Below are 25,129 nucleotides of genomic sequence, written 5' to 3' on the forward strand. Positions count from 1 at the left end.
CTGAGATGGTTTGGGAGCAGGAGCCACCATTGGGACTAGTGATCTTGCTCTGGCGTGGGTTGAGGAGTGGAACCCCAGGGATTGAGGAGCATTCCAAGGAGACCACTGGGCATACAGATAAGACACTGGTAGCCAGTAGATGCTGTCCTGACTGTGAGACAGATGCCAATCTTGGTACTGATGGTGATCTGAGGGCAATCTCTGGTGCCTACCCAGTGATGAGGGAGAGGATGGCCATGACCTGGATCTTGAGAATTCCTGGAGGTTCTCTGGTGGCAATGGGGGAACCAATCCCAACAGAGCAAACAAACAGACTCATCTGAAGCTCTACATCAGGGCGGCACCAGTGCTGAAGAGGACTGGAGAATAGGCATCAGCAGTAATTGAATGACAGACACTCCAACCAGGTATTGGGAGAGGCACTAGTACCCGAGTCAGTACCAAGCTTGATGAAGAGATCTGCCACCACGATAATTACAATGCTGAAGGATGCACCAACATCGAGGAGGCCTTTGGTGCCGGGCCTCAAACCCACAATCTGAGACCCAGGTGGTGCCACTCTGTGATGCGCCAGAAGGTACATATGGCAAAACAGAAAACAAGATGGAAGAGGCCTAGGGAGGTTGTGGAGTTTCCACCATTGGAGGTTTTTAAGAACAGGTAAGAAAATCACCTGTCAGGAATGATCTAGTCATTACGTAGTTCTGCCTTGAGTGAAGGGGACTGGACTAGATCAGTGCTTCTCAACCAGGGGTAGAGAGAGGTCTTCCAGGAGGTACATCAACTCATCTAGATATTTGCCTAGGTTTACAACAGCCTACATGAAAAGCACTAGCGAAGTCAGTACAAACTCAAATTTCATACAGACAATGACTTGTTTATACTGCTCTATATACTATACACTGACATGTAAGTTCAATATTTATATTCCAATTGATTTATAATTATATGGTAAAAATGAGACAGTAAGCAATTTTTCAGTAATACTGTGCTGTGATACTTTTGTATTTTTATGTCTAGTTTTGTAAAGCAAGTAGTTTTTAAGTGAGGTGCAACTTAGAGGTATGCAAGACAAATCAGACTCCTGAAAAGGTACAGTAGTCCGGAAAGGTTGAGAGCCACTGGACTAGATGACCTATTGAGGTCCATTCCAGTCCTACACTTCTATGATTCCGCATTTAACAAGAAGTGTCAAGTCACCCTGAACTTTAAAGAAACCTTTGTCCTGGCCTTAAGCTAATGGTGGGGGAGCATACAAGGGAGAGACTGTGCAGGAGAGAATCAATTATATCAATGAGGTCTACTCAGTTGTAGTAGTAAATGTGTTACACATAATTAAATCAAACTTGTGAATACCCTGGATTTGCTTCAGCCCAAGGTGAAACAATGAGGAAAAAAGACACTGCCAAAGAACACATATAAGTTTACCTGTCAATCATTTCCTGAGGTCCCTGGTCCATTCCCATTCCTTCTCTCTCTAACATCACAGCATCCAGAAAAGCATCTTCCCAGAACTGCACCTGGTCCCACAGTGTTGAGCGCTCCTTACCTAGGCAATATTAAATAAGAGTTCTAAGCTCTCATTCCAGTCAGATATTGGAAGATCAACTCCTTTCTTCCCATTCCATAAAGACACCCCAAGCCAAAACAAACCCACAGCAAAAAGGTCATTTTTAAAATTACAAACAAGAGCACAACAGAGAGAGAAAAGACACTCTCCTATCCTAATCTATAGTACACTCTGACAGCATCTCCCCCAAACCTCAGACATAAGGAGCAATCTTGTAACTGTCCCTTGAGTGTACACCTTCCTCCTAAAGTTAACACTGCCCACAATGGGATGGTGCATCTCACAAAGAAGTGAACAGGACAGGCCACAATGCATAGGAGTGCTGAGCAAAGATATTACTGCAAACACACAGAAGTGGAAAGAAGAAATTATTACTTAGAGAAAAGGTTTCCATTGCAGCGTCCTCTAACTGGTCCCAGACAGATCCTTTATCCCTCCCTGCACAATTCCGAGCAGGCAGGACCATGGCAGCAAAGAGAAAGGGAGAGGATGAAAAACAGGGGAAGAGAAGAGAGGGGAGGGGAGAGAGAGCTGTTGATTAATGCAAAGTTCAGATCAAACGAGTTCACAGAAAAATATGCTCGTTATTGCAGGAAACATTTAGCAAAGGGCTCGTGAATCTTCAGAGTGCAGTAGCCCTCTGTTCAGGCTGAACTCTGCACAGAACAGTAATATATTTTAGCCTTCAACACATTATCTAGCTCAGTAGTTTTCAAATCGCGGCCTCCTGTGGGTCCACAGACTATGTCTAAGGTGTTTGCAACAGGTTGTCATTACCATTGAACAATGGTTTTCAGCCGGGGGTCCACAGACTATATCTAAGATTTCCAAAGGGGTCTGGCACCTCCATTCAAATTCTTTTTAGGGGTCTTCAAATGAAAAAAGGCTAAAAACCCACTTATCTAGCTAAAAACCTTTTCCTCTCAGGATTCCAGAATTAATTCATACTCAAGGATATGCCAGCATGGGGCTCAGGCACACTAAGCCTTATGCTAATTACAATTTCTCACTTATCTTCCCTTACTATTTTTACCCTTGACAAATCCCCCACTTCCTTCCAAAAAACAAAACCTGAAGTGCCATTCTATTTATTGCTTCAAATTTGGAAAGCAATGTACCCCTGAGAACAGAATCTCTGGATGCCATTAATTGGAATATGCAAGCTCCAGTCTACTCTCTGTGTACGACTTCTCCAGCTTCCCAAAAAATTAACTTACCCAGAAGCCCTTCATAGAGGTAAACCCGCAGGCTCACATCCTCCAGAGCTCTCCCTGGGCTGCTGCCCTTGATATCCTTCACACTGTGCTTCAGGCTTTGAGATTTACCCTGAAAAATAGGGGGAGAGAGACATCAGAAAGGCTAATTTAACAGCCATATGTAGGATTGTATCTTACAACATATTCAAGTATAAAGCCATGTTAGTTTGCAAACTCTCTTTCATACAAACTATTTCCCAAATAGTTTACAGAGCTAAATAATAAATTTGAGCCTATAGTTAGAGGGAGAGAGAAATATTATGCAGGTTCAGCAAGGAAGGAAGATGTTTTGGGATGTCATTTGAAAAATTATGGAGAGCTGAGAAGGTGCAGAAATACAGAATGGCTGTCCAGGATGGAACAGAAGACTGCACAGAAGGTTCTCAAACCAACATAGACAAGATTGTGTGGAGGGACAAAGGTGGCCAGAGCTAGGATGAGAGGAAGCAAGCAGAAGATTATAGAATGACAACATTTTATTAAAGGCTAATACAAGTACATGGATCATTTGAAAAACAAGAATAATTTTAAATAGAACCAGAAAAACAAATGAGCCACCAGTAGAGTCATTTGAGGATGTCCATTACATTGCTGAAGTGCTATGTACATATGAGAACACATACAGCAGCTTTTATACCAATACAGTTTGAAAAATTGAGACTTGAGGACATAGCAGAGAGAAATGTAATAGTACAACTGGAGATAACTAGGATTTGATAAGGTATGAAATTATAACAATGGTGTATGTGGGCAATAAGCAGATTAACAGACCCAAAATGTACAAAAAGGAGAAAAAAGTAATGCTAAGGATAATGCCAATATTAGAGAAAGCGGAGGCAAATGAGAGCTCCGAAATGAGGCAAGAGATTGAGATGGAGTTCAGGATGATCCCCAAGTTCAGCAAAAGCACTTCTGTAAACATGTAAGTAAAGGAAGTTTACAGAATTTTACAGAATTTACAGAATTAACTCAATTTTTTTTTAAAATGTATTTTTCACTATTTTTTCAGTTGACAGCACTTTGCATAGAGTCATTATCACCGTTTCCCATTTTGTGAGACTCTTACAAAACAATAGGGGAACAGGAAAGAAAAGGGCTTGTAAAACCACAAAACCAGTTTGGGGGACTAAGGGGCTGGTACAGAAGAAGAGGTTACTCACCTTGTGTAGTAACTGGAGTTCTTCAAGATATGTATCCCTACAGATGGCTCCACTTCAGGTGTACATGTGCACCATGCACCTTCAATTGGAGATTTTTGGTAACCGTGCCAATTCGGCCTGCTCATACCATCTACACATCCTCATACCTCACATCAAGGCTATATAGGGCTGTGTGGGTGAACTGTCCTCTGTTCCTTCTCCTTTGCAAAGTCTCTCCAAAGAAATGCCAAGAGGAGAAGGAGGGCAGGTAGTGGAGCTCTCACAGAGGGACATATCTCAAAGAATTCCAGTTACTGCACAAACCTCTTCTTCTTTGGGTAGTGTCCCTATGGATGCTCCACTTCAGGTGACAACTGAGCAGTACACTCAGCAGGAACGGGGTGCTTTGGAGCAGAGTCCAAGTTTTAAGAGCATTCCCCAAGGGCAGCATCTGACCTAGAAGAATGGACCACTGCATAACGTTTGAAGGTGTGTATCAAAGTCAAAGTTGCAGCCTTGCAAATCTCCCCAATCAGAGCATGTGAGTAATGCCACAGAGGTAGAGACACACCTTGTGGAATGGGTTAACATTCTAGGAGGAGGTTTTATAATGGCAAATTCATAACACAAAATAATATATCCAGAAATCCAAAGAGTCTCTGGGTAGAAATTATGACCCCTTGGACCTGTCAGCAATTGGTACAAACAGTCTGGAAGACTTCCTAAATGGCTTGATTCTGTCCAGACAGAGGTCTAACCTCCACCTGACATCTAATGTATCCAGGATAGCATTCTCTCTGGTCTGACGTGGTTTCAGAAATAAAACGAGGAGATGGATGACTTGGCTGATGTGAAATTCAGATGACACATTAAATTTTTACCTAAGATGTGGACATAGTAAAACCTTGTCTTTGAAATATACTGTAATTGGGGGTCTGCCATTAAAGTCTGTACTTTCCCAACTCATTGGACAGAGGTGATGGCCACTGAATCAAGTTTAGATCCCATACAGCAGTAGGTTCTTTAATCTGATGGGAAAGGTTCCTCAACCCCTTGATAAACCTCAGTGTCTTGAAATGAACAAACACTGAGAATCCCTCAACTGGTGAATAAAAAGCTGTTATAGCTGCCAAGTGGACTCTCATAGAACTCTGATATAATCCTGACTTTTTCAATTCCAGGAGGTAGTTGAGAACAGCGGAGAGGGAAGAATGAGCAGAGGAAATATACCACTGGTCACACCAATGGTTGAATCTCTTCCATTTTTTAAGGTATTTCATGTGGATCCTTTCCTACTGTTTAACAACACCTGCTGTACCTCTGCAGAACAGGACGTCTCTGTTCCCACAAACCATTCAGGAGCCAAGCCTTGAGGCAAAGAACTCCCAGGTCGGGTGGACAGTATGACCAGCATTTTGAGAGAGAAGGTGGAACTGAGGGCAATTTGCCTGTGCAGCTTATGCAGTCTCGGTGCAGGGCATGAGGATGTTTAAGGGGTGTACACAGGCTGAACAGACACTGCCACCAAAAAAATCTTTCATCAAAGACACACGGGGTGCACATGCACCTGCAGTGGAGCACCTACAGGGACACTACTTGAAGAAGAACCTGAAAGTTGTTTTAACTAATTGTTTCAATTGCATAGATGTCAAGTTGATGGTAATCCTTTACAAAAGTAACCATTAACTGAATTTTCTCATTACCCCAGTGAAACTTTTTGCATCATCCTCTGTAAGTCTTTTCCCACACAGCATTTATACTCTTAGCTATGTCTTACCAAGCTATTCATATAATACTTGACATTTACTTAGCAATTTACAAATATTAAATAATTAATCCTCACACACTGCTTGGGAAGTAACTAAATATCATCCCCCACAACCCCAATGTAATATGAACAATTCTAATCACTACATATAACAGAATAAATCATTTTGTACAAGGTTTTACATTCTAATGATGGACATTAAGCCGGAGGGGGGACAGATCCTATTTGAACACATAACAAAGGAAGAGTCTTTCAAAGTTGCTACACGTTTAATTTTCGGGAAGTTAATTGAACAGCATAGGAGTGTTATAGCCAGTTTAGCCAAGTCATGTAAATAAATGCACCAAGAGAAATCTATTTACATTGTTGGATACGGTTATGCCCAAAGTGCATATGTTTTGGAGATAAACATGTTCTGGCTAATAGTTTGAATTTCAGTGCCTATTCAGATCTGCTAACTAGGAACTGGTATTTAAAGAAAATCCCTACTGACATTCTGATATTATTAGAACAGTGTTTTAAAAACTACAGAACAGCTGTTAAACCCAGGGAGGGCCACCATTCACCCACACTGAGCAGCTGTTTCAATGCAATAAGGGATCATTTTGTCTTTGCTGCATAAAGCCATTCTACCATCAAGGGTAATATAAATAGAGAGAGGAGACTGCAGAAGTATTAGCTTGATTGAGAAGCATATCTTGAGAGTGGGGAATTAAATACTATTAGTGCCCATAGTACGAGAGTGAGGAGTAAGCCTGCCATACACACAGTGTATAATATGCAGGCCCTTGAGAGGAAGCGTTCAGAGATCCACAAAAAACTTCTACCTGTGGTATCAATACACTACAGAATTCTGTCAGTGCTGATTAGCCCTTGCAATTGGATCCAGGATCCATAATACTATGATACCTCACCCACTTTACACCTATTCAAGTCCTATACAAAATTTCATTAGAAAATCAAATGTGCCCTTACAAAGATGGAGCTAGTAGCAGAGTTTGTCTCAATTTCACTGTCTGATACAGTGTTCCGTGATCCTGTCAGGTTCCCACCATTCTCCCCACTGAAGCCATCACCAGCGTTGCTGCTCAAGTCACTGTCCGCTCCTAATGTCTCTCCAGAGCTGTTACTAACCTATGGAGGAAAACAAAGCAATTTAGAATGGCTTATTTTCTTCATTAGCACAAGATATTGTGGAGAGAAGAGATGTCAAGAGTGTCACCCTAAAGCTGAGTAAGACTCCAAGGCCCACTCTTCCCAACAGCAGCACACTGCATTTCTATCCTGTGTCACAGGACCTTCCCACCAAACCCTACCCTACAGAAAGAGATAATATTAACAGACTGTTTGAAAAGACATTTAAAAATCCTTTGAGTTAACACATCTCAGAGCCCATTCAAGTTAGACACAGACAGCTAAGTTGTTCTCCCTATCCCAGTAGACCTCACCACCTTACAGGTCAGAAACAGGGCCACGGAGAGTTAGATATTTAGATTATAAAAATTCCACTTCAAAGAAATTCAGAAAAGAAAGCTAGAAAGCTCGTCTGGCAGGGTCCCCACAGTGGAGAATATCAGACAAGAATTGTACCCAAGAGAAGGTTCAGTCCCTTTCACCTAATACATTTCCTTACTACTTTTTTTTTTTTTTATTAAAAGAGGAGAGATAAATCTACCCAAATTTGGATCCTACAGGCCATTACAAGCAAATGTATATGTATATAAATGGCTGCAAGTGTGCCTCTGCTCTAGAATGTAACTTTAGAAAGTTTATGACACTCTTTATACAGTCAAGCAGCTCCAAAGTTACAGGTTTGTGTCTTCTGTGAACAACTCCCCCCACCCACACACACAAATGTTTATCAGCCTGAGCTCTTGTTTTCAAAGTGATTGCAATCTAACACTTTTACAACAACATTATCCATAGGGGGAATAGAAAAAATGTAAACAACACCCAACAGCAAAGAGCACCGCGTACATGAGGGATACTTGCCTACAGAAGGAGCATATGTCCATATGTAAGGTACACATGCACACCACACACTCAGAGGCTGTACAGGTAGAACACACTATGGAGACACTATCAGAGCAGACAACACACAGAATGCAGACAAAACAGAATACACGCAACCCACATACACAAATACATGCATGCACGTTCTATACACACTCTTCCACCACTGCAAAAAGTTAAGTACACCAAGATTCCACTTTGGCCATGTCCTACCACTGTGCTAACTTCAGAATCCTGGCTTGTGCTTCGGATCATAACAGCTGGCCCTGCACTGGCAACAGAGTCCAAATCACTCTTCTGCAACCAGACAAACAAACAAAGGGTATAGGAAGAAAAAAATCCATGTTATATATTATAATTTCTATCAAGAGCGACAGACAACATTTACCACTACTTTTGGGGCCTCTCTCTTAGAGAAGCTTAAACTGCAGGCCTCAGATATTTGCTGTGTGGAGCCAGTCGAAAGGACAGTCTGCCCCCAGCCTGTCAGATACAGCAATACCTTTTCAAATGAAAGCTATGTGATTGAGGCAGAGACAAATATTTCCAGCACCAAACAGGAGAAGAGTTTCACCAAATGAGAGCACTTGAAAGGTTCTCTCAAACTCTAGAAAGCTGCCCACAAATAAGCAATGGAAGCATAAAGACACTGACCTGAGAGCCTGATGTCAAACTCAGGCCGCTGTCTGCACTGATTTGGGATTTTTTCTCATCTGTCTCTCCCAGATCAAAGAAGTGTTTCACACCTTCTGACCCTGGAGAGAGGGAAAAGACATTCATTACTGTAACAAGGAAAGGCATTGTGGTTTAAGGCAGATGCTAGACTGGAAACAGGAACAGTACCAGGAAGACAAGCCAGAGCTTCTTGTTCTCTAGTTCCTTAGTACTGTAAACAACAACAAAGCCCAGCAGGTCACATCTGCCATCCTTCCAGTGCTACTTTGTGTCTCACAATGCCCCGAGGAAGCAGTCCAACAGTCTTAATTACTGACTGTCAGTAAACAGTACCTCTCAGCAAGACCTATGGTATCCATTCAAAAGAGACAGAAAGAGAGAACAAACAGGTGTCAGAGTCCAATTACAACAAACATGCGGAGCAGTCACTACTCAACTCTGGAAAGCCACTTCCTTTGTTCTTGGTAAAACAGCTGACGTCTAATTATTTATTAATACTGACAGTGTCATTTTTTGTACAACTAATTGATTGTCTTCTTGTGCTGAATTTGTTAGGTTGCCAGCAGTTGTTACCCCAGTAGTTTTTCCTAAACCAAGTGATACATGGTATGACCATGCAGCCAAAGAGCAGACGGTAGTAATTAGTGCCACACAAATAAGAGCGTCAAGTGAGATGCTTTTGGAAAAAATTACAATATTGCATGTTACTTTAAGACATATATGAATACATAATGAATGGCGCTCCAGAGTTTGCAATCACATAGGTCAGCTGTGAGAGAATTTCAGCAGGTCTGAAGGCATGCATTCACTAGCCTACTTCATCCAAAAAGAAAAGAGAAACAGAAATGAGATAAAGAGCTTTATGTTAAGGTCCCCATGCAATACTGAAGCCATGTTCTCTCCCCTCCTCTGATGGGATGACAGAAGGAAAGAGAGAGAAACAGTGCGTGTGCCTGAGGAAGGATTTGGAAAGCACTGTGCAATGGAAGTAAGGAGGCAGGAGAAGAATATGCTACAGATTATATACAGGTAACCACTAAGCTCAGAAGGGAGAAGAGGCTGAACGCAACACTTCTGCCATATCCATATCTGCCAACTGTTCAGTAACAGGGACACATGACAAGCAGCTGGAGGATTTTTCTTATATACTCATGATGCATATAGATACAATATCCAGTAACTCTACAAACAATTCAGCAATACCTTACACTGCAACGATACTGAACTAGGAACTGAGAAGAGCATTTTTATGTTAGATATCTATCACCAAACAGTGCTAACATTAGAGAGTGAAAGAAGCATGTGTGAGAGAGATAATATACATGGTGTATATAAAGATTTATGGGCATGAGTTTGGGATGACATTACTCATGAGTAGCAAAGCTGAAAGTTAGCTGTGCAGACCACCCCAAAGGCTGTACATATTTGCATGTTCTAGACTGCCACCCCATCAAGGATTCTCTATATATTTTGCCAAAAGTATATTTCAGAAATGTTATGTAGTATACAAAAAAATATTTTGGTACTATATTTTGTAACTCTCTACATAAAAAGCCATATGCCTTAGTTACTATAAATCAGTGTCCAGGACTCAAATGGAGAGGAAAAACTACAAAAAAGTACATTATATATACCTCAGTTAAGTAAATACCCTTTCTATTCATAACTTGTTTCTAGCCCTAGAAAGTCACAACTGTTGCATATCACACTGGAAAATGAGAAATCTACTATTTCCAGTGGTACAAAGGTACTATATTTCTAGCCCTGAGTGGTAATGAGATATGGGATCTTTTAACCTATCACTAGTGCAAGAATATCTATTTTTGGTCATGGGCCTTGGGCACATTCTTTTTTTTTTTTAAAGGGAAAAATTAGGAAACACTTGTGGCAAATTGATTTGGAAAGTAATTACAGCTGATGGGAGCTGTTCTTAGATTTGAAATATTAAAAGCATAATAAATGTAATTCATTACACTATTGCCACTACATATATTGTGTTTTGATTTTATATATTTATATAGACACACATGCTTGTTACATATAAAACATTGTGCCATTAAAATTTATCAAGATGTGACCAATCTCCACCCAGCCTCCTTGGCTGTTTGTTCTTTCCTGGTTTGTTATTTGTCTGTCTTTACAAGACTGGTTTGCTATTTGTCTGTCTTTTTTTTTTCTTTCCCTCATCCATTTTAAGAGAATATAGTTCCTGCCTTGCAGAGCTTATGTTTGGTAAGCATCTATCACATTGTGGACATAAATCAGTCATAGACGCATGTGTGTTTGGGTGTGTATACATACACACCCACACACACTGTATATCGGAGAGAAAGTTTTATAGTATGCATGTGTTAAGAGCACACATCTATTTCTAAAACTATTATAGCTGATAATTATAAAAATCAAGCTCGGTGAAGACTCTAAAAGAGGCCTCAGCTACCTAATTCACAATTCTTCCCAGAAAATTTAATTGGAAAGACTCATCCTCGTTTTGTTTTTAGCTAACACTGGCACTAAATACAATTCTTCACATATCACGGATCCATATTTCCTCTTCCCCAAAGTAATTTCATCCTGCAGTTCAATAGCAATCAGAAATAATCTACTGGGAGTTGATACCAGAGAACATAAATCTGCCATTGCTGGAGAATTGCAGGAACAGAGAGCCCTTCACACCACAACATTCAGACACAAACTGCTGTTAATGTAAAGGTACTGTCAGACAAAATTGCCTGACTACCTTCTAAAAAGAGGAGCTGGATTTTCATGGCAAAATTTATTCCAATTACTTTTTACATTAAGTGGTGATGTGGTTTAGGGAAGCCTTGTACTGAGCAGAAAGCACATCTCCTCTTTTCTCTTTGCACAGAGAAACACGGGCACTTGATTTTTCCAGGGCACACTGACCTACTTGGGCTGCCCTAGGGTGCAGGATTTTACCTGAACACTTTGTTGTGCGTGCAAAAGAGCATGTGCTATGGGTGCACACTCACCCCAGGCCTGGGGAGTTGGCAGTTATGGGGAGGCTGGGGGAATCAGTTTCTACGTTTCATCATTTCCTTACTCTGTTTTTCCAAAGCTTTTTGCTTTTTCACTTCCTGGTGCTTGTTCCACAATTCTACCAAAGATGCAAGCAGGAGAAAAAGAGAAAGAGTCAAAGGCTGGTCAGACAGGAAAAAATGAAAAACCAAAAACCCCCAAAACAACCCACCCACCCTTGTACCTCCAAACAATCAGAAATTAATGACAACTAGTGAGTGAAGGATTAACACCATTCTACAACAAATCAATGTTAGGAGTACAGAGCAGCATCATTGCCTATTTATGGGATTTCAAAAATTAGGGATGATCCAACACAGTGAATCAGCTGAGCAAAAACAAAAATGGTTTTTAAAACCAAATCTGCCCAGCAGAGCTCATCTCCTTTCTTAGGAAGGGCTGATTTAAAGATGGACATTTGGGTATTTTATCCCCAACATTTAGGTTATCACAAAACTTAATATTCACGCAATGTCATTGTCAAAGAAATGCGCAAAAGAAACAGCATTCCTGGCGAAACAGAAATTGCATTTTAAAAACTTTCCATTGTCAGTAAGCTTGCTTATTACTAACACCACAGAGAAAGGTTTTTTTTTAAAATAAATAAATAGGTGATTTTTTTTAATTGACAGTATCCTCATAAGTGCCGAGCTCCACCTACAGGCCAGTCCTACGTGCTTTTCTGGCCAGGATAGAGAGAGAGAGAGAGATAAAAATGGAAGGAGAAAAAACAGAAATCAGGATTCCAGTCATGGCAAATGCTACCCCAAAGACTTGAGGCAGGTCACAGTTCTCTTTCCAGCTGTCATGGAGAGGATTCCAAGGACAATACACAATGAAGAGGTCAAAGTTGGGGTTTTTTTGAGTGTGTGCATACACTCTCCTTTTCAAACCTAACACTCAGATAAGACAGAAAATAGAAGCACCACCCTGCACTATAACCAAGATTCTGCAGCTGAGACGCATTCATTCTCATGCTTGGAAACATCAAATAATTCCAGGTGCTGGCCCAGTGGCAGCATCACAAGTTGGTATACTGGAGCCCCCCATTTGAATGCTGAGCTTTACCCTCTGTCTCCCTAGGATGGTGGAGGCTGGGAATGCTACACAGGCAGGACTCTCAATTCTTGTAAGAGCAGGGAGGGGAGGAAGAAAGGAGAGAGGAGGGTTACTTTTCTGCAGTGAAACCTGCTCAATCAAAAGCACTGATAGAAGTGTGGCAGGAAACCCATCCAGACCTTGCAGATGGAGGTAAGTAAGGGAATCAGGCTCTAAATCAAGAAAAAAAACAAGTTGGTGAGGAAGTCTATGACGATATACAAGAACATCAAAGGGATAAAGTTACAACTCCAGTGGAGGGCTCATCTCCCTCCCCAACATTTCATAGGCCCCAGATTTCAAATTGCCGTGGGGGATAAGCTACAGTGATTGAGGCAGATAGCAGTGGGTGAGTGTTGGGAACATGGCTGTTAGCCAAATGGGTTTTATTTCTGCTTATTAGCTATGACAATCGTGACTGATGGGTGTTTCCTCCACACTGACAAGCTGACAAACTAACAGGACACTTTTTCCAGGTTAAACAGTATCCTGTAGGCTTGGCTGCAGTTTCCCATGGCTGAGCACACCAACTGGCCTTCTCTGAAGTATATTTACTATACGCTTTTTTTAAAATGCTGCTTCACAGTTTTTAAAGCCTTCAACCCTGTGATGGTTGGGGACCTGAACAGCAACGCTTTGTTACTAGGGTATCTTTCCTGAGTTACCTACCAATTCATCAGTTCTTAGAATGTTTATGGCACATGCTAAGATTTAGCGTGATTCAAAAGGGGATTTTGAGAGCAAAGGGCTTCATGACATCTAAAAACAGCCTCAGCTTATACTGTGAAGTATTCTTTAGCAGAGAAAGGGGGTGGTCCTCTGATAAATCTGAGATTGGCAATTGAAATTCAGAGGCATGAGCATGGCATAAGAACCTGAATAGAAGGAGAAGGTAGCCAGACAGCTTAAATTGCCTGGGTGGTACAAAGTCTTTCCCCTTTGCAAAAAATTGCAAGGAGTCCAGTGGGTCTCTAAATATTAAATACTCCAAGTCCAAGACTTCAGAAAACACTAGACAGTTTTCACCTTGGTTTACTGTCCTTCTGAATAGGTTTAGTAATGACACTTGATATCAAAAAGCCTTCTACTGCGGTACAGCCTGGAGCCAAGCCAAAGAAAATATCCTGAGGAAGCCCTATTTTCAGAAAATAAAGAGAACATTTTTGCTCTGGGTCTTCCCTGTCATGGTTACCAGGACAGCATTAAGGGCCAGCAACACACAAAGATGGAAAATAAAATAGGTAAAAACAAAGATAAAATGCATCAAAAACTTCTTCATGGTGAAGTCTTCAAAAGCAGGTCCTGACCTGCCAATCCCATCTCAGAGCTCTCTGCAGGCCAGGAATCCTCCAAAATGACTCAGTGAGAAGGTCTGTCAAAGACTGGCTAGAACCAATGGAATGCAAACTACACACATTTCCTTTGAAAGAAAGCTAGAAAGTATTTCAGCGAGAGAAACAGCCTGATAGGAAAAGCAAAGGGAGAAATGTGCTAGCTACTGGCTTTAAAAATGCTCCCCATATCAAAATTCCAGTGAAGGCACAGTATGGGAAGATGCCTGAAACTGGTAGTAAGTAATGCAAAATCTCATAACATGTAAGTGATTGGTGTTCCATTAGGCAAGAGAGGCCCAGACCCCACAACCTTTATAGAGATTTCCTGTCTAAAGTATTAATGCAAAACAAAAAGAAAAGACCCACTTTGTGTTGAAAAAGCTACCACTCTCCTAGTTAGACAGAAGAATGGCAAACACAAACAGAAAGAACTATGATAATAGGCTTTGCCATTGCTAGGGATGGAGAACACATCAATTTGAATACAAGACATTTTGAAGATTTAAATGGAGACAACTATTCTGAGAAAGGTCAAGGGCACAAGAGTGGTTCACATTGGAAAGAGTTCCCCTTGAATTTTTGAGAAGTTCTGTTGTCCCCGCTTGTCTTACCTGTAGTATATCATAAAGAACTGTATCTAATTAGCTGCCATTATTACTAGATGTCAGGTTCCATCACCAATTAACAATGCATGCATATGGGCAGCAGACAGGAAATGGTGCTGTACATGACACATTCCATTCATTCTGGTGATCTATTTTATCCCCCTATTTTTTTTTTTTAAGACTGAGGCAAGCAGATTTCTGTTATTCAGAATTCCCCTACACAACAAGATTTGCTTTACTGAGAGGCTTATTTATAATATTTGCCTTCAGCGGCTTTTATATATCTTGATGCTGTAACTATCACCAAAACTTCCATATACTTTATTTTAACAATTCACTAAATTAAAAAAAAAAAAAAAAAAGCCTCTTCCCCCCAAAAAGAGCTGACTTGACAGAGAAGACAGTCTATGCATGACTTCATAAGGAATTTAAATACACAGTCAAAAGCTTGGCTGTGACCTAAACTCTGGTCATGTACCTCCAGGGCCCCTTTGAGTATCTTCTTATATCTTCCATAAAGATCAAAAAGGAACAATAATACCATGGCAGCTTTGAATGGTTTACTTGTATGCAAGATGATCGCCAAAAATATGATATCTAGGTAGTCATCCAACATAGTCCTGCAGATCAAGTCCAGAACAGGAGATATCTCATCTAATCTGAGTTTGTTAGCTTCACTAGAGAAAAACTGTGTGGTGAAAGCCTGTGTGGTAACCAGAGACAAAATCTAAAGGATAATCTAATCTCTGATCCTAAAAAGTGAAAGGAAAAAGTTTATCAACTTCCCACTGAGGTGGACCAGGATGCCTAAAAGCAATTGCTGTTGGAGCAGATGAATTTAAATTCAGGGTAGACTAGTTGCAGAACAAACTAGCCCAATGGAGAAGAGCAAGACACAGCTAAGGTGTCAGAAACCAAGTCTTCAAAAGAAAATCTTCTGCAGCAAGGCACATATGACATCAGGAAATTCTATTCTACTAGGGGGATGAATTTCTAGCTCTCTCCCCCACAAGACTGGTTCATCATCTCCTGAGACTTATTTCATATTCCAACTGATTCCATAGTCCAAAAAGATGGCCCATGTTTTTAACATCCTTAATATCCAAATGGGAACCGAAAACTTAGGACCTACTCTCTTGAACAAAGAAAAAAAAAGCCATTGAGTAATGAATGGAGAAAGCACATATCTTCAGTGGAATTCCTTTGGCAGATCCAAACAAGGAACTGGTCACAGATGCCAATTTATTTGGCTGATGAGTTCTGGAATCTCACTCAGTACAAAGGATCTGTAACATATCTGAGGGAAGGATGCATATAACCTGGTTGGAAATAAAGATGTTTATTTCTTCAATCAGTTCAATCCATTTTTCACAGGTCTGGACAATGCATCCTTTGTTTCTTATATGGAAACACGGAAGGACCAAGAAACTTCGGTTGAAGATGACAGCTCTGCTGAAGCCAACTACAAGCCATTTCATATGTTTAAGTCAATTCACCTATTATGAAAAACTAAATATCCAGGCCGGCTGGTTATGAGGCAAATTGTGCCAACTGGGAGATTGATAGCTCCCCCTAGAACTTAACACTGTCAGCATTCACTGATGTCTCCTGACATTAATCTGCTTTCTTCACCTAAGCTCCTATGACATTCCAATCTGTTATGCTGGCTCAAAGCTACGGAAGGCCATTGAACTGCACAAGTGTCACCGAAGGCAGAATTTGTCCAATAAAACCTTTATTATTATTGACAATGCATGATCATTTAAGAACCTAGCCTGATTTCCAGATGAGCCTACAGGGCTCTCTTTTATTGTAAACTGAACACAACTGAGATAAAGTCTGAGACAAATATGAAACCCTACAATGCCACGTTTACAGTCACCTTTTAGAGTAGAACTACACTTTAAGAAAACATGGCTTTAGTGACAAGGTAAAACTTGTCACCTAGAGGCTATTCTACAAGGGACATGTGGACAGCTTTTCAGGCTGACTTATTTTAAAAAATCCAGATTCTTGTCCAGTTGCTTCATTCCTTCTTGCATCAAATACCCTGAAAAGACACAAAAAGTCTTGTGGCACCTTATAGACTAACAGACGTTTTGGAGCATGAGCTATCGTGGGTGAATACCCACTTCGTCAGTGCATCCGATGAAGTGGGTATTCACCCACGACAGCTCATGCTACAAAACGTCTGTTAGTCTATAAGGTGCCACAAGACTCTTTGCTGCTTTTTCAGATCCAGACTAACATGGCTACCCCTCTGATACCTGAAAAGACAGGTGGTGGAGATTGGGGCTATCAGGAGCATAGTTAGAAGCTAACTTGTTCCCTGTCTTTAAACAATTAGCAGCGCACACATGGCTGCTTTTTTGACAGGAACAGTTTCAATAATAAATATCAAAATTAAAAAAAAAAACCATGTAGGACTTCTGTAGCACTACATCTTTTAAGTCATGTTGCAAACATGGATTGACTGATCCTTCTGACACTCCTGTGTGCAAGTTTCAGCCAGGAAAGGACAGCCAGCTGTCCTGTCAATGATTCTTCTTCATTCTCATCAAGAATCCCAGGCAAAGAGCTTCCACCTTTCTGAGTTCCCAGCTTTCCAGCTGAATCAAAAAAAAATCAAAAAAAAAAATCTTCCTTTTGTTCTTTCTGCAGAGGAAAAAAGAATCTAATGTAACTTGGAGGCATTCAAGCCCCTATAGTTTAATCATAGAAATAAGATCACTTTTTATTTCCCTGGGGGATTTCCAAGTAAACTGAAAGCCTTCAGTTGTGCTATCACTCCTTGGATCAACTCTTGAATCAAGGACGCATACTAGGTCAGAGGTCAAGGATTCAGCATCCCTTAAGTGGGACTCAATCCAAACGCTGGCCACTATATGGGTGGAGATTGTGGGGGGAGGGGAGAATGTCTGCACCTATTTAGTCATATGAGTATCTGGTACTCTCTCCACCTTTGGGTGATAAATCCTCTGTACAATGATCCTGTAAAACCTGGACTCCCTTTGTCAAGCTATACATAGTGGTGCTCAGAACCCAGTCTATCAGTCCCCATTACTGGAAATGATGAGAAGAAAAATCCCATTTGATTATCAGGTTTCTTACTCAAAGATACAATAATCTGGACCCTTCCTAAATCTTGTTTTTTGACCAAGTGAAGATCTTTTTAGCTAGCATAAACAGAGACTGGAATATACCTGCTAGTTTTCCTAGTTATTGTCTTTTCATTTTTCTCCCCATTAAAGAAAAGGGTGACTGGAGAAATTTCCAATAGCCAGCCTTGCAAGAGCTGTTTAGGTAGGCAGGCAGTCTGCCTGGCATGATGTCGAAGAAACACCCATCAGTCCAGATTACTGAAGTTGAAGAGCTGAAACCTAAAATGTACAGGCAGTGAAATTCCTTTCTAAGGATTTTGCTGTTCATGATTAGCAGATCCCTGATCCCTATTTCTATTGGCATACACACCCCAGATAACTTTCTCTCAGTTATAGTAAAGAATGACAGTTATTTTGTTTTATTTGTCCCTACTGTGCTTGCTATTTCCAAGGTCCTGCAGACCCCAGAATCATGTGCCCATCTCCCTCAAGTCATTTTATGACTCCCAAAAAGTGTCAGCCATGGCACACGCTCAGGATTTTATCAAGTGTCAACGTTATTTGGAAAGGGTTTAAAATGAAAACTTCTCAAAAAACAAATTGCCCTGGGAAATATTCCTCCACGAGTGAAAGAAGAGCAGGTATGATTGGTCCTTGTGATCCAGGTGTGAATGAAGCACGTTACTGCAGCAATGAAGGCAAGTGTGTTAAAATGGGGAGGATGCAAGCAGAACCTAATGCTAGGGAAAAGCCCCTTCTCCTGCATTCCACATGCACATCAATACACACCAATGGAAGCAATAAAATTTTCTTCCTTTAGACTCCTTGTGTCAAACTCCCTTGTCCCTTTTCCTGCAGAGCTTGCTACCCTTGGCATGAGCTGGGGTACTGGCAGTTTCATTGCAGGCTTCGGTTCTGCCCTCATGGCTAAACCAGGGTCCTTGCCAACCGGAGTGGCTGCTCCATCTGTTGGACTTCGTTTTCTTTTTTCTGGTTCTTTAAGAGAAAGGAGAACAAGAAGAGAAGCAGAAAAAAGTGTAAGACAGTGGAAAGAAGAGAGTGGGGGGAGGGCAGAAATAGGAAGGGGAATAGGGAGAAAGGAGGGGGCAGATGGTGTTAATAAAGCCTAGTGCCTAAGACAGCATGAATGCAAAACAGTCACTTCTCAGATTTAGAGACTCAAATAAATTTCACCACCAGCAGCACTGTGAAGAGCAGGGACTGAGATAAGCCCATGAGCAGCCAGAATTGTTTTGTATTTTCCATGGTCAAATCATTGGCTCCTTCAGTTTGATGTCAGGGACAATCCCAGCTCCTGTCAGTTTGGTGAAACCCAGAGGAATTTCAAAATCTGTGAAGGCCCATTCTGTCAATGACTTAACAACACTCACAAGTGCTAATAGACTGGAACCTAGACATCCCATATCCAACATTGTCCTCACAGGTCACTATGGTCTGCAGATGGTCTGACACTAGTGAAACAACAGGGGAGAAGACTACAGCACTGATGATGGGACACCTACTCCCAGGCTGATCTATCTGCTTTAGATGCTTACAATTTTTTCTTTTCCTCTGACACATTACCTATGAGGTCTCTTCCCATAGAACTGTTCAGAATGGTGAGACAGCAGCCTGATCAACCCAGAATATCACCTCTGGAGCACCATCAAGTTTCTCTTACTGTGAAGAATTCTCACAATAACGGATGTAAGAGAAATAAGTAACATTAAGGGAAATCGGTCTGCCATTGTGGATTCTGTGTTGGAGTTGGCAAATACAAATCTTGGGCAAAGTACTGACGATGTCATTCAATCAGCAGGAGGAAATGCTGAAAGAGCTGCAGCTGACTACCTGCGAGTTCATAAATTCATAGATTTTAAGGACAGAAAGGACCATTATGATCTTTTAGTCTAGCCTGCATAAAACAGAGCATGGGATTTCACCAAGTAATTCCTGCATCAGCCCAATAAATGGTGATTGAATTAGAGCAACCTGGAGAGTCTGTACAGCTTCATTTAAATTAAAATATTTTGGGGCAAAGCTGCAGGTTTTGGCAGTTGTATAGGGGGAAGTCAGGGCTTTTGACACCTAGCCAGGCATGGGATATAGTTAGAAATTATGGAATAAACAAATTAGCTGGATGTTTCTTATAAAATGATTAATAGTAAAACAGTTAACAAAACTAACAAGAACTAGTGGTCACCAAATGAAATTAATAGGCAGCAGGTTTAAAAACAAACAAAAGGAAGCATTTTTTCCACACACCCACAGTCAACCTATGGAATGCCTCGCCACAGGATGTTGTAAAGGCCAAGACTATAACACTGTTCATAAAAGAACTAGATAAGTTCATGGAGGATAGGTCCTTCAATGACTATTAGCCAGGATGGGCAGGGATGGTGTCCCTAGCCTCCATTTTCCAGAAGCTGGGAATGGGCAACAGAGGATGGATCAGTTGATGATTACCTGTTCTGTTCATTTCCTCTGGGGCATCTGGCATTGGCCATTGTCGGAAGACATGATACTGGGCTAGATGGACCTTTGGTCTGACCTATTATGCCTGTTTTTATGTTCTTATGTTCACAGTCATCTTTACGTTTCAGTGTTAACCCAATGAGATGAACAAGGATAGTTCTTGCATCTCAAAAGCTATTACTTCACTTAGGAAGACAATAATGAATTGGTTACACTTGATCAACATTTTCAAGGTTTTCTCCTCAACCATAAGGGCTAGAAACAATTTTTAAGTGAAAGCTTAGCTATAGGAGAGTAATGTGGCAAAGAGGGACAGATTCCCATTACAATTGTGGAGTACACGAGAGCCTGTCTACCAGTGACTAACATCAGTAAAATGTCCACACTAATTTTATTATATCTGTCAGCAACCTTTGATATCTCTGACTATGAATTGTTGGCTTACTTGTATCTTGCTAAGGTGAATGGGAGAAGGCCATGTAGTGAGTCTGCTTCTTCTCAGACATCTCAGAGAGTGATGATGTACTTTTTCCTTTCCCCAAAGATATATTCTGTTGAATCCTACCCCTAATTAAAGTCACAAATTGTCCCAAAAGGCCGAAAGGTGCAGACAGAATGAACATGTTTACAGGTTTAAATGACATCAAATTCTTAAAAGTAAGGAAGCACTAAAGAAAAGCAAAGAAATGACAAACTGAATTTCTCTGAACAAAAAGAAATATGGAATAGGGATGTTCAAGGCTCCTACTGAGGCTGCAGATTCGTTAAATACACTTTGATCTGTTGCTATAATATGAAAGGAAGTCTGATTGTAAAGGCACTGTATTGGGCACTGCCTTTCTGAGGAGTTGTGACAAAGTGAGAATTTTTTGTAATATTTTTAGGAGGCTTATGCATGCCTCAGTTTCTCTCCATACTTTGCATTGCTACCCCGAGGAGGGGGGGAATTAAGTTCACTCTCGAGGCAGACTAGGGCCACGTCTACACTACCACTTATATCGGCAACACTTATGTTGTTCAGAAGTGTGAAAAACACATCCCTGAGTGACACAGTTTCACTGCCACAAGTGGTAGTGTGCACAGCGCTATGTCAGCGAGAGAGCTTCTCCCACCGACATAGCTACCTTTGCTCGTTGAGCTGGTTTTGTTATGTTGACAGGAGAGCTCTCTCCCATTGTCACAGAGCGGCTACACAAGCAATCTTACAGCGGCGCAGCTGCATCAGTAGAGCCGTGCCACTGGAAGCTCACTAGTATAGACATGGCCCAAGAGACGTGTGTCTCTCACCTCCCTGTCTGGGTGGAATGATAGAGTAATTGAGGAACTGGCTGATTCCGATCCAGATCAACAAGGGGTCCAAAGAGACACAGCTCAAATAACACATGAATCAACAGTGGGAAACTCTGGGGGGCTGTGAACTCAGCATGGCCTTCCCTGGAGAACAAAGGATAGAGTGGGAGTAACAGCTAGCTTCTGAGGACGCTGGGAGCTCTCTGTACTGGGACTAAGAAAGGAAGTCAGAGAGAGAGCGAGCCTGACTATGGAGTTCACTACAGCTTGGCTGGTGAATTGTGGCTTGACCAGAATGTACTATGCTTTAACCTTTATTTCTCTATGCTAATCCAAGGACTTCCAGTGCTGTGTTCCCACTGACTAATATAGCCTGCTCTGTTTTGAAAATGCTATTTGGGGTGTCACTGCAAATAGTGACTGGGTATGTTAGTCCCTGTGAGTGAAGTGTGAAGTCTCTACCAGGAGTCTCTCTCAGTTGAACTCACTGAGCAGAGCTCATGGTGTAAAACAGGAGTTCTGGAGCCTGATAGCTCAGTCAAGAGATGGTGCAGCTTCGTTGCTCACCCTAAAGGAAGAATGAGATCCCTTGGGGTCGGCAGGCTAAAAGGGTTCCTCAAAGAGACTGTCCAAAAACTGGGGGCAAAGCACCAATCCTGTGGATCTGTGACAGGGGCATTAACCTGCCTCACCTGTATGGCTGTCATCACTATGGGCTGAGACCAAGGATTTACTAACACACTGTAGAGCCTTCTTTTCCCTGATCCTGATAATATATATGGAGCTATACCTATCTCACAGAACTGGAAGGGACCCCAAAAGGTCACTGAGTCCAGACCCCACCTTCACTAGCAGGACCAAGTACTGATTTTGCCCCAGATCCCTAAATAGCCCCCTCAAGGATTGAACTCACAACCCTGAGTTTAGCAGGCCAATGCTCAAACCACTGTGCTATCCCTCCCCACCATGTGTCCAGAAAAGAGGAGGAAACAATACATCACCACCTCCTCCATGGCTGTGTTTCAAGCAATTCCTAAGATGTAAACCTAAGGGTCGTACAATCACTTCTTCTTTAAAACATCAATTTCTTCCCTCCATATTATTTCTTCTACCATTTTCCTGTTACTCCCCATTTCCCTTCTGTCAAATAAGAATCCTGTCAGAATACATTTAATCTTCCAACATTTTGCTGTGGCCAGAGAGGTGAACTAAAAGCATTAATGAGCAACTCACTCTGGAGGTGAGAGATTTACTTACAACAGATCAGCCAGAGGAAAGAGCAATTAGCCAAATGTTTCCCAGGGTAAGTCAGGGTCCCAGAGCAGCTAACTGGATACTGGATCATTTCATGTGATCAGTGGTCTTCTAGCAATTTAACTTAAGCATCAGAGACAGAAGCTGTGTTTTGCTCTTTCCTCTTTTGTGTGTGTTTTTCTTATTTTATCTTAACACACATCAGACTTGAGCAACAGAACTTAAGAATTAAGAGATACCACCTAAAATGGACTCTGTCCCCTCTGAGGACACTTAATACCATGTGAGATTACTGACAGGTAAGGGTTTTCCCTTTAAAAGGCTCTACACAAAAAAAGAGAGCAAAAATAAGGGAAACTGCTAAAAGGGAGGTTTAATCTTTTAAGTTTTTAATGTTTTAACTTTTTTATATTTTATGTGCATTTAACAAACATTTTAAAGATTTTTCTTCTCTGTTTGGGGATGGTACAAAACAATGATATTAAGTCCCTGGGAAAAAAATACCCAAATCCAAATTGCCATTGTTAACTTGGTGGTAAAAAGAAAAAAAAAAGAAAAGAAGCAGCAGGATAATTTAAAAACAACATAAAAACCTCTATCAAATTTCAGACACAGGGTGATGTCAAATGTGATTTTGTTCCTCTGTTTCAATTTCGTCAGCTGTACCACCAACATACAGAACAACATTAAGCACAGTCACCTTTTTATCAAATACAAATTCCCTTTGTGCTTTCTCAGGGCCTAATTGAGGCTTGGACCTGGATGGGAGCAAATGGTTAAGACTGAATTTGGACTAGATTAAAACGATGCTGGTGAGATGAGAGAGAAAAGCTCATCTAGAAGAATGGAAGCAGACTGTACCTGCCCTTTCACTTGGTGGTAAGTGCTACTTTTTCCCATAGGGTGCATAGCCACAGGGAACTGAAGGATCATTCACTGCTCCTGTATCTACAGATAGTGCTGGTTTGTAGTGATTTTTTGCCCCCATCTGTCCAGGCATTTGTCACAGCTACGCTTTGCCACAGTTATGCAGGTCCCCACCCCTCTAAGATGGATTAATAAACTTTATTTGAGTCAGCTTCCGGAAGTTTCCGCTGGCACAGAACACAGTTGCCTATCTTGTGAGTGGAGTGAGTCCATATAAACACATTATACTTGTGCTCTGCACATAGTACTGGCTACTTACTCAGTTCCAGATGTAATTCAAAGTGTTCATTAGAGTCTCTAAAGCCTGATGTGATCTGAGACCTAGTTAGAGACACTACCTCTTATATCCAGTCATTCCAGCTGTGATCCAATGAGGGGTGTCTGCCTGGAATTCAACTCTCTGAGGCTGTGGATAGGGCATTCTTAGCTGAAGGCCCCCACTTTATGTTTGTCTCTCAGAGACCCGGTCTTTAGAACAGGTTGCACAACTTGTGTGTTCAGTCAAGAATTGGAGATTATTTTGATTTGACCAGTTGGCTGTATTAGGCAAGAGAGTGTTGTTTCAAGTGCATGTTTTTAGTAATTATGGTACAGCGCCTATGCACCTTAAGGGTGCTATAAAAAGACATTCACTATACATAGAAGCACACAGCAGCTAACTCCAGAACAGTGACCCTGCATGCTCCGATGCACTACACTCTGACACGTTACCTTTGTTATAATAGTGAGTGTGTGCTATCTCCAGCAGGCCAAAGACACTGGCCATGCCTCCCAAGCCAGCGTTTGCATACGACTGCTCCAGGCTTGACACAGTGCATTTCAGCAAGTCCAGCATCCCTTTGTAAACCTTGCGGTTGATCTCCTGCAATGAGAACCCAGGCAGTGAGGATGCTTCACACATGAGAAATCCATCCCAGCACAAACACACATGCACACTCCAGCAGGGTTCGCAGATCAATACACCGTTGCACAGAAACCATTTTCTACTATCTGGGTTTAGGAGTAATCTAAGATATTGCCTCAGAACACCCTTTACTAACCAAAACTGGGCATGAACTAGTTTGAGTAATGTGAGGGAATGGAACACTGACCACATCCTGGATGACTTCCTGCCGAGCATCCTCCTCTGACTGGATGGTGCGGTTCAGTTTGCTTAGTACAAAGACGCGGAGCTGTTCGCTCTCCAGCAGACGCCGGACTCTCTTCATATTCAGCCAGCCAACACCCTGCCCATCAAGAACGTTGTGCACAACCTCCTTCAGGAATTGTTGGTTTTCACTGCAGGATGGAGAGATGGGAGTAACTGGCAGAAAGCAGTAAGACCTAGGTACATGGGATCTGTAGGCATAAGGGGTGACCTGGCCTGGACAACTGCACAAACTTGTTCCATGTAAAAACTACGTTTACAAGTGGTGGATCGAAACCTGGTTCAACATGCTGCTAATGTAACTACGTTCAGCCCAATCTATGTACTATAGTAACTGTCCTCACTGAACTGCTCAAAGCAATTTGTCTACCGATAGCTATTCTGCCGCAGGATCTAACATACACCCCTAATGCAGTCTGACTACACTACTGTAGTATC

The 25,129-nt window shown here is 41.5% G+C and overlaps 1 protein-coding gene across 35 annotated transcripts in view; it reads right to left on the reverse strand.

Moving 5' to 3' along the window:
- MADD (MAP kinase activating death domain) overlaps positions 1 to 25,129 on the reverse strand; it is a 119,360-nt gene that overhangs the window by 41,313 nt on the left and 52,918 nt on the right. For 13 of the 35 annotated variants that reach the window (XM_045016272.1, XM_045016258.1, XM_045016265.1 and 10 more), the window contains 10 exons: positions 24,636 to 24,822; positions 24,256 to 24,406; positions 18,388 to 18,594; positions 11,486 to 11,539; positions 8,401 to 8,501; positions 7,960 to 8,043; positions 6,709 to 6,867; positions 2,788 to 2,896; positions 1,946 to 2,008; positions 1,429 to 1,549 (listed from right to left, as the gene is read on the reverse strand). In XM_045016272.1, the coding sequence (XP_044872207.1) occupies positions 1,429 to 1,549; positions 1,946 to 2,008; positions 2,788 to 2,896; positions 6,709 to 6,867; positions 7,960 to 8,043; positions 8,401 to 8,501; positions 11,486 to 11,539; positions 18,388 to 18,594; positions 24,256 to 24,406; positions 24,636 to 24,822 (1,236 nt within the window). The remainder of the gene's footprint in view (positions 1 to 1,428; positions 1,550 to 1,945; positions 2,009 to 2,787; positions 2,897 to 6,708; positions 6,868 to 7,959; positions 8,044 to 8,400; positions 8,502 to 11,485; positions 11,540 to 18,387; positions 18,595 to 24,255; positions 24,407 to 24,635; positions 24,823 to 25,129) is intronic. The other 22 variants (XM_045016263.1, XM_045016270.1, XM_045016255.1 and 19 more) reach the window with 9 other exon arrangements.

Source organism: Mauremys mutica, chromosome 4, assembly GCF_020497125.1.
Source record: "Mauremys mutica isolate MM-2020 ecotype Southern chromosome 4, ASM2049712v1, whole genome shotgun sequence".
In the NCBI taxonomy this organism is placed as follows: domain Eukaryota; kingdom Metazoa; phylum Chordata; order Testudines; family Geoemydidae; genus Mauremys; species Mauremys mutica.